This window comes from Anomaloglossus baeobatrachus, chromosome 1 (genome assembly GCF_048569485.1).
Source record: "Anomaloglossus baeobatrachus isolate aAnoBae1 chromosome 1, aAnoBae1.hap1, whole genome shotgun sequence".
NCBI classification, from domain to species: domain Eukaryota; kingdom Metazoa; phylum Chordata; class Amphibia; order Anura; family Aromobatidae; genus Anomaloglossus; species Anomaloglossus baeobatrachus.
In genome coordinates, this window is record NC_134353.1 from 937,882,576 (window position 1) to 937,897,706 (window position 15,131).

Sequence of the window (15,131 nt, forward strand, 5' to 3'; positions counted from 1 at the left end):
GTGGGACCAGTCTTTCCAGCCGTGTGTTTTACCGAGAACTGTGTCATCGTCTCAGGCTGAGTGAGTACCACCGTGCCGTGCGGCACCGCGCTGCCCCCGCGACCCTGCACCTCACCAGGCCCCGTAACCCGCCTGCCATCCATCCCTACCCCATCACCGGGCCCCGGGACAACCAACCCCCTACCCACGGAGGGGAGAAATAACAACTAAGCTGCTCCCTGTCACCGCTCCCGGGATCCCCGTTCGGAGCAGCGGTGGTGCCACCAAAATCACCACAACCGTGGGTGGCGTCACGGACAATTATCACAAACCCCCACAATCAAAATCCGCTTTTCACTCACGGGCGAGGAGCGCCGCTCAAGTCCCCGGGATCCGGCCCACCGCTCGAGCCACCACCGAGCAGCAGCAGCCGGATCCGAGCAGTGGGAGAGCGCAGCGTCCCCTCCTCCGCCCGCGACAATACCCATGTGACCAGAAGGGGCGAGACACAGCAGACGATCACTACATTTACAGTATCAGCAGAAAATGAGTACAAGAGTCACAGAATACAACAATTCCCATTACTGTGTGAGAACGGCAGCAGAATGTGAGCTCAGGCTTACTCCGGGGTCATCACTGTCACATACTGATAAATATCCCTGTTATCCTCTTTCCTGTCACTCTCCTAAAGCTAATACCCCGCACTGTGCAGAGGCCGGTGTCCGCTGTGTACAGGGTCATGTGATGGCCAGAGCTCCTCACACATTATATACATATATATCATACACACACATCATATACAATACATCATACATCATACACATATCACATGTACACATGGCAAGAAGGAGCACAGATCTCAAAGTTGTGATGATGGCGCTCACCTCTCCTCTCCAGATCTTCTCTCCCGTTCTCCACATATTTCATCAGATACTCAATACATTCAATCTCCAGATAATTCCTGTATTTCTCCCCCATTTGTAGATATGGACTGTTCCATTTCTGTGTGGTGATCAGAGCCTCGGCCATGGTGGGGACAAATGTCCACGTCTGTGTGTCCAGGGCCATGAACTCTCTCCCATCATATCCGTACTGCTGATACCCTGTGATGTTGCCGTCATCTCTCAGCTCACAGCCGTGCATCATCTGGAAAATATGGAAACCTGCAGACAACACAGGAACGTGTTACACAGCACAAATATCATGTATATACAGAGTCTGTACAATGTATGTGTGTGATGTGTAATATACAGGGAGTGTGTGCGGTGTTTAATATATGTACATGATATATAACACGGGTCACAGTATATAACGTATACAATGTGGCTGCGGGCGTGCTGTGACACCTGCCTCCTGCCTGTGTGCGACCGTCACTCAGTGTCACCGGAAGTGTAACAAACGAGGGTCTTCAGTGAGGAGGAGCTGGTACTATGATGTGTGGCAGGAGGCAGAGCGTGTGCCCAAACTGACACTGAGTACTCTCCACGCTCATCCAGTGTCAGTGCTCAGGTGCAGACAGGCCAAAAGATATCATAGCGATCTCACTCAACTTCATTCACAATAAGGTACCAACAGGGAACCCGTCACCAGATTTTTCCCCTATTAAACCAAAAATATCACCTTCTGCAGCTCCTGGGCTGCATTCTATGAAAGTGCACATTGTTGCTGGCACCCTTTTCAGACCTCCAAAACAACTTTATAAAATATTTGGTTGGCCAGATGGGCGGGCTCTATTTCGCCTTCTGTCCCCCCTCCAGCCGCTGATCGCCGTCCTCCTTCCTTGATTGACGGGATGACACCCCCATCATCATCCTCATCGCATTTTCAAATTTCGCGCCTGTGCAGTCATGTCCGCTCGCACAGGCGCAGTTCGCTCTGCCATATCGCGGGCAGAATAGAAAACATAGCTGCCCGCGGTCGCACCGGTGAGCTAAATGCGCAGGCGCGAGATTAGGAGCGGGTATGAGGATGGCGCTGGTGAGGTCATGCACAACGCCATCCATAATCTCATTCCTGCACATTTAGCTCACCGGCGCGACCGCGAGCAGCTATGTTTTCTGCTCTGCCCGCAATATGGAAGAGCGAACTGCGCCTATGCGAGCCGACCTAACTGAAGAGGCGCAAGATTTGAAAATGAAATTAGAATGATGACGGAGGCGTCATCATATCAATCAAGAAAAGAGGACGACGATCAGCGGCGGGGTGGGGACAGGAGGCGAAATTGAGCCCTCCCATCTGGCTAACAAAACTAATTTACATAAGAAAAGGTAATAATTTATAAAGTTGTTTTAGAGGTCTAAAAAGGGGGCCAGCAACAGGGTGCACCTTCACAGAATACAGCCCAGGAGCTTCAGAAGGGGATATTTTTTGTTTAATAGAGAAAAATCTGATGACAGGTTCCCTTTAAAGACTCAACTTTCTTTGTTCTCAGACTATTTTGCTAGGAAGTGTAGATTGGGTGCAGGAATATGGTGTAAAAATGTCACCATCAAAATTGCACCTCCTGGAAGAAAACTGCACCAAAACAGCGTCAAAACCGGTTTTTTGTGCATTTTTTTTTTTCAAGATATGCAAAAAAAAAAAAAATCATATCATTACTACATCATACCGCATGCGGTAGTGATGTGTTTTTTGCCAGGAGGTGTAGATAGGATGCAGGAATATGGTGTAAAAATCTGCATCTGTTGGCAAAAAAAACCGCAAACAAACAGTTTTCTGCCAGGAGATGCAGGTCTGTGAACTTAGTGACAGTTCATTGAGGTCACCTGAGGTCAGGTTACCTGCGATCACAGGTGGCGGGCTGTGGGAACCTCCAGCTGTGACTGCAAATAACCGAAGTCATGTTACCGCTCATCCCTGCGGTTCATTCATTCTCTGCCTAAACCTCCATGATTGCGCGCTGTGCCTTAGCTAGTCTAGCAGACCTGTAATAGTCGTGGGACCTCATGTGGATTACGTCAGAAGTGGGTGTTTTTGGGGTAAATAAATAAATAGTAAAGTAAATAAAGTCTAGTAAAAAGGTGGCTTTTTTGTCTATTACAAATAAGGGTTTTTTTGGTGTTTGCGTTTATTTACTCTCACAGATTAGTAACTAATCACTATTCTAGGCCTTGGTGGCAGCTGTAAGCTGACATTAACCCCTTATTACCCTGATTGCGACCGCACCAGGTCAATAGAGCCAGCTAAATCGCCAGGATCATTACAACCAATGTATGCGCTAACTCCAGGCTGCTATTTTTAGGCTGGGGGGCTCCCAGTAAGCATGGGTCTCCCCAGCCTGAGAATACCAGCCCCCAGCTGTCGGGCCTTATCTTGGCTGGTTGTCAAAATTGGGGGGAACCGTATGCTATTTAATTTTTTATTTAAATAATTAGAAAAAAAAAAAACAAAAAAAAAAAAACAAGCCGCATGCGGTTCCTCCTGTTTTGATACACAGCCAAGATAAGCGCATTCTAGAGGCTGCAGCCTGTAGCCGTTATCTGTGCTGGTATCAATACAGGGGGGACCCTACGCCAAATGTTTCATTCATTTATTTATCACTAGTCTAAGGACGCAGAAAGCACGTGTGATTCCAAACAATCACAGACGCTTTCCAACAAAATAACTAGAGTAGATAGCCAAAATTATAAAAAATAATAAATAATTTATTGAAAGATATTTCAGAAGATAAAAATATATTTTTTATTTTTTTTTTGGAACAAATTTGGAAATAAGCCAAAGAACAATCCTTCCATAAGCTACTCCACTATATACACGTATCACATAGACAATACAGATGACATATTTTAGAATAATTCACTAAAGTTGATCCAAGTATAAAGATACAAAAATATTTCCTGAATCAAAATACAAATTGGTATTGTCAAAAGATAAATATTTACTTCAAGAATTAAATGTACTCAAAATTTGGGATTTCAAAGATGATAGTCAGATGTGTGAACTCCTAAAAGGCCAAATAAAGTGCTATATGCATAAAGACCCTATAGGAAAATAATGCACAATCCGCAGAATAAAAAAAAAAAAGGTAGTGGTATAACTTAATGCAAAGAGAGGCCCAAAACAAGGGACACAGAAATATTGCACTCTCCCGTCGATGTAAACATAACACAAGTCTGCGACTAAAAAGCTGTTTAATTATTTTCATCTAATTTCCATGTATTTTGGTGTGCTGAAAATGAAAAATAAATATTGAAAACATCCTGGACGTCAGGATTTGCCACAAAATGCAAAATTCTCTTCGAGTTTAGTAAAGTTTTCATATTTTTTTATTTATTTATTTTTTTTTTTTAGGGTTTTGAAAGTCAAAATTACTATTAATTCACATCAATGCATTGAAGATATATAATGCCAAAAAGATATAACTTCCTAAGAAAATAACTTTCAGGGTGAGCTAATGAAACCAGCATCAACATTTTGCAAGCTGATTGAGCGGGCTCTGACATACCGGGGCTTGTTTCAATTGTTTTATCTTTGTTCTCGCCTGTTCACACTTTTTAATCTCAGTTCGTGCTAGCTCTTCATATTCAACCGTGTTTCCCGAAATTAGCATTATGGCTCAGCGGAAGTGTATTAATTCGCCTGACAGTTTCTGTTACATTTGTGGTGAATATACAGTGTTGAAGCAACAGCTGAATATTACAGACTTTGTGAAAAAAGTATACTTCGCATATTTCGGACTAAAGCTTGGAGATCAAGATAAAGCTTGGGCGGCTCATAAAGTGTGCAAACGGTGTGTTGAGGACCTCCGAAATTGGTTCAAGGGTAAGAAAAAAAGCTTTCCGTTATGGGATTCCTATGGTATGGCTATGGCAAAAGAACCATAGTGACGATTGTTACTTTTGTTCATGCGATGTGAAAGGATATAATTCAAAATGGAAGCATTCCATTTCATACCCCAATATTCACTCAGCAATTCGTCCCGTCCCCCATGGCACAGATATACCAGTAGCAAAGGCCCCTGCTACCTTGGAAGAGATAACTATGTCCGATGAAGGTGGAGTCGTACCTGAACCGGATGAATCAAGTTCTGACTTTGAAGATGATACAAGACCAAAATTGTTTCCCCAAGAGGAGATGAATGATTTGGTAAGAGACTTAAATCTTCCCAAAGATGCCGCTGAGTTTCTCGGCTCAAGGCTCAAAAGCAAGAATTTATTGTTGCCAGAAGTGTCTTTCATGTTTCAGACATCGTGAAGACGAGTTCGTTCCTTACTTTGCCCAGGAAGATAAGTTGGTTTATTGCATCGATGTCGAAGGTTTGATGGGTCAATAAAAAATCCAATATGATTCAGCGCAATGGCGTCTTTTTATAGATTCTTCAAAAAGAAGTCTCAAAGCAGTTTTACTCCACAATGGCAGTTTTTATGCTTCCATCCCTGTAGGTCATTCCGTACACCTCAAGTAAACCTACGAGAACTTGGAGTTGGTTCTTCGTAAAGTTAAATATGAAGACCACGGTTGGCAAGTGTGTGGGGATTTGAAAGTCTTGTGCATGCTGCTCGGGCAACAAGCTGGGTATACCAAATACCCTTGTTTTCTGTGTCTATGGGACAGTCGAGACCGACAACATCACTGGACCAAGAAAAATTGGCAGCCGAGGGAGCTCACAGATGGTGAAAAAAAATGTCCTCCGAGAAACTTTGGTTCCTCCCCATAAAGTTCTTCTACTACCTCTCCACGTCAAATTGGGATTGATGAAGTAATTCGTAAAATCACTTCCAAAAGATGGAGAATGCTTCAAATACTTGGCTGCCAAGTTTCCAGGCCTCTCGGAGGCAAAATTGAAGGAAGGTGTGTTTGTCGGACCAGACATTAGAAGGCTTATAGCTGATCAAGAGTTTATCAATACCATGACATCCTCAAAAAGAAGGGTGGATTGCATTAAAGAGGTCGTAGAGAAATTTTTAGGCAATAACAAAAGACCCTGACTACAATCAAATCGTCGGACGAATGCTGAAAGCATTTCAAGCTTTACGTTGCCTGATGAGTTTGAAAGTGCATTTCCTCCATTCCACCTTGACAACTTTCCTGAAAATATAGGAGCTGTGAGTGAAGAGCAAGGTGAACGATTCCACCAGGACATTAAAGAGATGGAAAGAAGATACCAGGGAAGATGGAGCATTACAATGATGGCAGACTACAAGAAGATACCGGGGAAGATGGAGCATTACAATGATGGCAGACTACAAGAAGATACCAGGGAAGATGAAGCATTACAATGATGGCAGACTACAAGAAGATACCAGGGAAGATGAAGCATTACAATGATGGCAGACTACAAGAAGATACCAGGGAAGATGAAGCATTACAATGATGGCAGACTACAAGAAGATTCCAGGGAAGATGGAGCATTACAATGATGGCAGACTACAAGAAGATTCCAGGGAAGATGCAGCATTACAATGATGGCAGACTACAAGAAGATACCAGGGAAGATGCAGCATTACAATGATGGCAGACTACAAGAAGATACCAGGGAAGATGCAGCATTACAATGATGGCAGACTACAAGAAGATACCAGGGAAGATGAAGCATTACAATGATGGCAGACTACAAGAAGATACCAGGGAAGATGGAGCATTACAATGATGGCAGACTACAAGAAGATACCAGGGAAGATGAAGCATTACAATGATGGCAGACTACAAGAAGATTCCAGGGAAGATGCAGCATTACAATGATGGCAGACTACAAGAAGATACCGGGGAAGATGGATCATTACAATGATGGCAGACTGCAAGAAGATTCCAGGGAAGATGGAGCATTACAATGATGGCAGACTACAAGAAGATACCAGGGAAGATGGAGCGTTACAATGATGGCAGACTGCAAGAAGATACCAGGGAAGATGGAGCGTTACAATGATGGCAGACTACAAGAAGATACCAGGGAAGATGGAGCATTACAATGATTGATGGCAGACTAAAAGAAGATACCAGGGAAGATGAAGCATTACAATGATGGCAGACTAAAAGAAGATACCGAGGAAGATGGAGCATTACAATGATGGCAGACTACAAGAAGATACCGGGGAAGATGCAGCATTACAATGATGGCAGACTACAAGAAGATACCGGGGAAGATGCAGCATTACAATGATGGCAGACTACAAGAAGATTCCAGGGAAGATGGAGCATTACAATGATGGCAGACTACAAGAAGATACCGGGGAAGATGCAGCATTACAATGATGGCAGACTACAAGAAGATACCGGGGAAGATGCAGCATTACAATGATGGCAGACTACAAGAAGGTACCAGGGAAGATGGAGCATTACAATGATGGCAGACTACAAGAAGATACCGGGGAAGATGGAGCATTACAATGATGGCAGACTACAAGAAGATACCGAGGAAGATGGAGCATTACAATGATGGCAGACTACAAGAAGATACCGAGGAAGATGGAGCATTACAATGATGGCAGATCACAAGAAGATACCAGGGAAGATGGAGCATTACAATGATGGCAGACTACAAGAAGATACCAGGGAAGATGGAGCATTACAATGATGGCAGACTACAAGAAGATACCGGGGAAGATGGAGCATTACAATGATGGCAGACTACAAGAAGATACCGAGGAAGATGGAGCATTACAATGATGGCAGACTACAAGAAGATACCGAGGAAGATGGAGCATTACAATGATGGCAGATCACAAGAAGATACCGAGGAAGATGGAGCATTACAATGATGGCAGATCACAAGAAGATACCAGGGAAGATGGAGCATTACAATGATGGCAGACTACAAGAAGATACCGGGGAAGATGGAGCATTACAATGATGGCAGATCACAAGAAGATACCAGGGAAGATGGAGCATTACAATGATGGCAGACTACAAGAAGATACCAGGGAAGATGGAGCATTACAATGATGGCAGATCACAAGAAGATACCGGGGAAGATGGAGCATTACAATGATGGCAGATCACAAGAAGATACCAGGAAAGATGGAGCATTACAATGACGGCAGACTACAAGAAGATACCAGGGAAGATGGAGCATTACAATGATGGCAGACTAAAAGAAGATACCAGGGAAGATGGAGCATTACAATGATGGCAGACTACAAGAAGATACCAGGGAAGATGGAGCATTACAATGATGGCAGATCACAAGAAGATACCGGGGAAGATGGAGCATTACAATGATGGCAGATCACAAGAAGATACCAGGAAAGATGTAGCATTACAATGACGGCAGACTACAAGAAGATACCAGGGAAGATGGAGCATTACAATGATGGCAGACTAAAAGAAGATACCAGGGAAGATGAAGCATTACAATGATGGCAGACTAAAAGAAGATACCGAGGAAGATGGAGCATTACAATGATGGCAGACTACAAGAAGATACCGAGGAAGATGGAGCATTACAATGATGGCAGACTACAAGAAGATACCGAGGAAGATGGAGCATTACAATGATGGCAGATCACAAGAAGATACCGGGGAAGATGGAGCATTACAATGATGGCAGATCACAAGAAGATACCAGGAAAGATGGAGCATTACAATGATGGCAGACTACAAGAAGATACCAGGGAAGATGAAGCATTACAATGATGGCAGACTACAAGAAGATACCGGGGAAGATGGAGCATTACAATGATGGCAGACTACAAGAAGATACCGGGGAAGATGGAGCATTACAATGATGGCAGACTACAAGAAGATACCGGGGAAGATGGAGCATTACAATGATGGCAGACTACAAGAAGATACCGGGGAAGATGGAGCATTACAATGATGGCAGACTACAAGAAGATACCGAGGAAGATGGAGCATTACAATGATGGCAGACTACAAGAAGATACCAGGGAAGATGAAGCATTACAATGATGGCAGACTACAAGAAGATACCGAGGAAGATGAAGCATTACAATGATGGCAGACTACAAGAAGATACCGGGGAAGATGGAGCATTACAATGATGGCAGACTACAAGAAGATACCGGGGAAGATGGAGCATTACAATGATGGCAGACTACAAGAAGATACCAGGAAAGATGGAGCATTACAATGATGGCAGACTACAAGAAGATACCAGGGAAGATGGAGCATTACAATGATGGCAGACTACAAGAAGATACCAGGGAAGATGGAGCATTACAATGATGGCAGATCACAAGAAGATACCGGGGAAGATGGAGCATTACAATGATGGCAGATCACAAGAAGATACCAGGAAAGATGGAGCATTACAATGATGGCAGACTACAAGAAGATACCGGGGAAGATGCAGCATTACAATGATGGCAGACTACAAGAAGATACCAGGGAAGATGGAGCATTACAATGATGGCAGACTAAAAGAAGATACCAGGGAAGATGGAGCATTACAATGATGGCAGACTACAAGAAGATACCAGAGAAGATGGAGCATTACAATGATGGCAGACTACAAGAAGATACCAGGGAAGATGGAGCATTACCATGATGGCAGACTACAAGAAGATACCAGGGAAGATGGAGCATTACAATGATGGCAGACTAAAAGAAGATACCAGGGAAGATGAAGCATTACAATGACGGCAGACTACAAGAAGATACCAGGGAAGATGTAGCATTACAATGACGGCAGACTACAAGAAGATACCAGGGAAGATGGAGCATTACAATGATGGCAGACTAAAAGAAGATACCAGGGAAGATGAAGCATTACAATGATGGCAGACTAAAAGAAGATACCGGGGAAGATGGAGCATTACAATGATGGCAGACTACAAGAAGATACCGGGGAAGATGGAGCATTACAATGATGGCAGACTACAAGAAGATACCAGGGAAGATGGAGCATTACAATGACGGCAGACTACAAGAAGATACCAGGAAAGATGTAGCATTACAATGACGGCAGACTACAAGAAGATACCAGGGAAGATGGAGCATTACAATGATGGCAGACTAAAAGAAGATACCAGGGAAGATGAAGCATTACAATGATGGCAGACTAAAAGAAGATACCGAGGAAGATGGAGCATTACAATGATGGCAGACTACAAGAAGATACCAGGGAAGATGGAGCATTACAATGATGGCAGACTACAAGAAGATACCAGGGAAGATGGAGCATTACAATGATGGCAGACTACAAGAAGATACCAGGGAAGATGCAGCATTACAATGATGGCAGACTACAAGAAGATACCAGAGAAGATGGAGCATTACAATGATGGCAGACTACAAGAAGATACCGGGGAAGATGCAGCATTACCATGATGGCAGACTACAAGAAGATACCAGGGAAGATGGAGCATTACAATGATGGCAGACTAAAAGAAGATACCAGGGAAGATGAAGCATTACAATGATGGCAGACTACAAGAAGATACCAGGGAAGATGAAGCATTACAATGATGGCAGACTACAAGAAGATACCGGGGAAGATGCAGCATTACAATGATGGCAGACTACAAGAAGATACCAGGGAAGATGAAGCATTACAATGATGGCAGATCACAAGAAGATACCAGGGAAGATGGAGCATTACAATGATGGCAGACTACAAGAAGATTCCAGGGAAGATGAAGCATTACAATGATGGCAGACTACAAGAAGATACCAGGGAAGATGAAGCATTACAATGATGGCAGACTACAAGAAGATACCAGAGAAGATGGAGCATTACAATGATGGCAGACTACAAGAAGATACCGGGGAAGATGGAGCATTACAATGATGGCAGACTACAAGAAGATACCGGGGAAGATGGAGCATTACAATGATGGCAGACTACAAGAAGATACCAGGGAAGATGGAGCATTACAATGATGGCAGACTACAAGAAGATACCAGGAAAGATGGAGCATTACAATGATGGCAGACTACAAGACGATTCCAGGGAAGATGAAGCATTACAATGATGGCAGATCACAAGAAGATACCAGGGAAGATGGAGCATTACAATGATGGCAGACTACAAGAAGATGCCAGAGAAGATGGAGCATTACAATGATGGCAGACAAGAAGATACCGAGGAAGATGGAGCATTACAATGATGGCAGACTACAAGAAGATACCAGGGAAGATGGAGCATTACAATGATGGCAGACTACAAGAAGATACCAGGTAAGATGGAGCATTACCATGATGGCAGACTACAAGAAGATACCGGGGAAGATGGAGCATTACAATGATGGCAGACTACAAGAAGATACCGGGGAAGATGGATCATTACAATGATGGCAGACTACAAGAAGATACCGGGGAAGATGGATCATTACAATGATGGCAGACTACAAGAAGATACCGGGGAAGATGGAACATTACAATGATGGCAGACTACAAGAAGATACCAGGGAAGATGGAGCATTACAATGAAGGCAGACTACAAGAAGATTCCAGGGAAGATGCAGCATTACAATGATGGCAGATCACAAGAAGATACCAGGGAAGATGGAGCATTACAATGATGGCAGATCACAAGAAGATACCAGGGAAGATGGAGCATTACAATGATGGCAGATCACAAGAAGATACCGAGGAAGATGGAGCATTACAATGATGGCAGACTACAAGAAGATACCAGGGAAGATGCAGCATTACAATGATGGCAGACTACAAGAAGATACCAGGGAAGATGGAGCATTACAATGATGGCAGACTACAAGAAGATACCAGGAAAGATGGAGCATTACAATGATGGCAGACTACAAGAAGATACCAGGGAAGATGCAGCATTACAATGATGGCAGACTACAAGAAGATACCAGGGAAGATGCAGCATTACAATGATGGCAGACTACAAGAAGATACCAGGGAAGATGGAGCATTACAATGATGGCAGACTACAAGAAGATACCGGAGAAGATGCAGCATTACAATGATGGCAGACTACAAGAAGATACCGGGGAAGATGGAGCATTACAATGATGGCAGACTACAAGAAGATACCAGGGAAGATGAAGCATTACAATGATGGCAGACTACAAGAAGATACCAGGAAAGATGGAGCATTACAATGATGGCAGACTACAAGAAGATACCAGGGAAGATGGAGCATTACAATGATGGCAGACTACAAGAAGATACCAGGGAAGATGGAGCATTACAATGATGGCAGACTACAAGAAGATACCAGGGAAGATGCAGCATTACAATGATGGCAGACTACAAGAAGATACCAGGGAAGATGGAGCATTACAATGATGGCAGACTACAAGAAGATACCAGGGAAGATGGAGCATTACAATGATGGCAGACTACAAGAAGATACCAGGGAAGATGGAGCATTACAATGATGGCAGACTACAAGAAGATACCAGGGAAGATGCAGCATTACAATGATGGCAGACTACAAGAAGATACCAGGGAAGATGGAGCATTACAATGATGGCAGACTACAAGAAGATACCAGGGAAGATGGAGCATTACAATGATGGCAGACTACAAGAAGATACCAGGGAAGATGGAGCATTACAATGATGGCAGACTACAAGAAGATACCAGGGAAGATGCAGCATTACAATGATGGCAGACTACAAGAAGATACCAGGGAAGATGGAGCATTACAATGATGGCAGACTACAAGAAGATACCAGGGAAGATGGAGCATTACAATGATGGCAGACTAGTGTTGGACGCTTCAGAGAGACATTACAGATGCTACTCACAAGCGGAAATGTACCAAGAGAAGCCTCACAGGGAAGATTTGATTTTAGTGTGTGTTAGTGGCTCATTGCAGTTAAAATAATGATTTTCATGAAACATTTGTAATAAAAAAATAATTTTATAAGTCTATTTTAATTTATTTTGAGGTATTGTCTTATTTAACATAGTTACTTAAATTGTCAGAAAATGTGATATCCTATGGCAAAACGGAGGTCATTTTTGGATTCAGCGCACTCAATAACAAAGATTACGTGGAATAACCAAAACAGCTCTCGAAAAATGTTTTTTTTTGCAGACCTTGAAGACCATGGTGTAAGTTAAAGTATAGCACAGACAATAGAGCAAAAGTTTACAGAGCAAATAATAAAACTCACTTACCCACTAAAGGAGAATATAGTGCCCAAAAAGGGTTAAAAAATATATAGAGGGGGTAGTGAGGTGGCTACTATTAAAGATAGATGATATTGTCTGATAGAACAGTACTAGCCTAACAGAGCCAGCCAGAGAAGCAAATAGAGCAGAGAATAGATACACAAACAGCCAGCAAAGGCAAGTGCCTGTCTGCAAAATACCGTGCTGAGAGCAAACAGAAGGAGACAAGTACCCTGACGGCTGTTTCGCCTACGGGCTTCTTCGTGAGGGAATCACAGACGCTGTCTCAGAAGGTGGGGGCGTGGTCCAATGGCAGCCAATCAGAGACGCCGGTGGAAGTGGAAAGCAGGTGTGACGCCCTGGGCAAGCCAGGGGTCACAGGTAATGACACCACCACACCCTACACCCCGGATAGGTACACCAAAGCTAAACCAGAAACCCTTGTTGCCTTCCTCCAGGGGCTGATGTCCACACCAGGGGGTGGGCCAGGCGGTTGGCTCCGCCCACCGAGGAGTTCACAGCCCTGGAGGCGGGAAAACCAGGCAGAGGAGTTTGAGAGTTGAAGTTAGAGTGAAGTGGTAGAGGAGCAAGTGAGAGGAGTTGAAGTGAAGGAGAAAGTGACAGTTTGGAAAGCCTGAAGTTGGTCCGGGTGTGTGCCCCGGACTGAGACAGCAAGGTTAGCAGACGGCGGTGACCGTCTGCAGGAGAGGCCAATCGGAAGTTGCTGATAGGACCGTGGACGGGTGGTGGCCCGGCGGTACCGGACCGGTATACAAGGAGAAGCCAGCATCATTGGCAGGGGCCTTTCGGATCCCGGCAAGGCTAGGAGTCGCCGTGAATTTGCCAAATCCGTCAGTGAAGGGGACCTCCGGGTCTCCCAACAACTAAGTCCCGATTGAAGGCAACAGTCCAACCGTAGGAGAGAGACACCGCCACCGCCAAGGCACCAGTTTCTCATGGCCAGCGCCTGTGGGCACAGAGGGGCTCCTCCAGCCCATATCCAAGTCGGGGAGCGGGTTACCGGTGGGAACCCATCGCTACCAACAATTCACTAGGTGCAGGGACAGAGACCGTCACCGTCAACTACCGGGGAAAAGCAACAGCAGCCATCCGTGGGAACAGTCTTTCCAGCCTTGTGTTATACCGAGAACTGTGTCAACGTCTCAGGCTGAGTGAGTACCACCGTGCCGTACGGCACAGCGCTGCCCCCGCGACCCTGCACCTCACCAGGCCCCACACCTGGCCTGCCATCCATCCCTACCCCATCACCGGACCCCGGGACAACCAACCCCCTACCCACGGAGGGGAGGAATAACAACAAAGCTGCTCCCTGTCACCGTCCCCGGGATCCCTATACAGAGCAGCGGTGGTGTCCACACAATCACCACAACCGTGGGTGGCGTCACGGACAACAATAAATCCCCAAAACCAATCCCCTTTTCACTCACGGGCGAGGTGCGCCGCTCGAGTCCCCGGGATCCGGCCCATCGCTCGAGCCACCGAGCAGCAGAGGCCGCAGCAGCAGCCGGACCCGAGCAGTGGGAGAGCGCGGCGTCCCCTCCTCCGCCCGCGACACAGGTAATATGCATTAGTGATAAATGTCGTAGGTAGCGCAGCAGCCGCGGGGGCTCGTGAAGTATGTGCTGCTTTAACCCTTTTTTTTCTTTTACAGCAAACCTACACCATTTTACAACACATCACTTTTGCCTCTCATTGAATTTAATAGATTCGACTAGGATCGACGATTGGATCAGCAATTTGATCGCGATCTCATGCGGATTGGCAGGATCGCTCATCTCTATACATGACAAGCACTTTTACCTATAGCATTCCCCTATTTACTCATATATAGTCAGCTTGCGAGCAGGGCCCTCACGCCACTTTTGTAATGTTTTACAGTTCATGCATATCCACTCTGACTTGAAAAGTACAGCGGAATATGGGGCCGCTATAGAAATAATGTCAAACACACAAAAATCTGTTATAGATATACAGATTTTAAGAAAAGCTCAAGAAAGTCAAGAATAAAATACTTTTTCTTTATTGAAATATTTTCTCTATTAAAAAATACATATATACAAAACTCCACTGTATAATACCCGTGGACTGGTCAAAACAGGTCAAAATTCATAAGCCCGCATTAACAAATGGATTTAAGGATT

The 15,131-nt window shown here is 44.5% G+C and overlaps 1 protein-coding gene across 1 annotated transcript in view; it reads right to left on the bottom strand.

Annotated features, from left to right (window-relative positions):
- Positions 1-15,131, bottom strand: part of LOC142256618 (class I histocompatibility antigen, F10 alpha chain-like) — a 106,441-nt gene that overhangs the window by 34,386 nt on the left and 56,924 nt on the right. Inside the window, exon 3 of the mRNA XM_075328397.1 lies at positions 864-1,142. Within this exon, the coding sequence (XP_075184512.1) occupies positions 864-1,142 (279 nt within the window). The remainder of the gene's footprint in view (positions 1-863; positions 1,143-15,131) is intronic.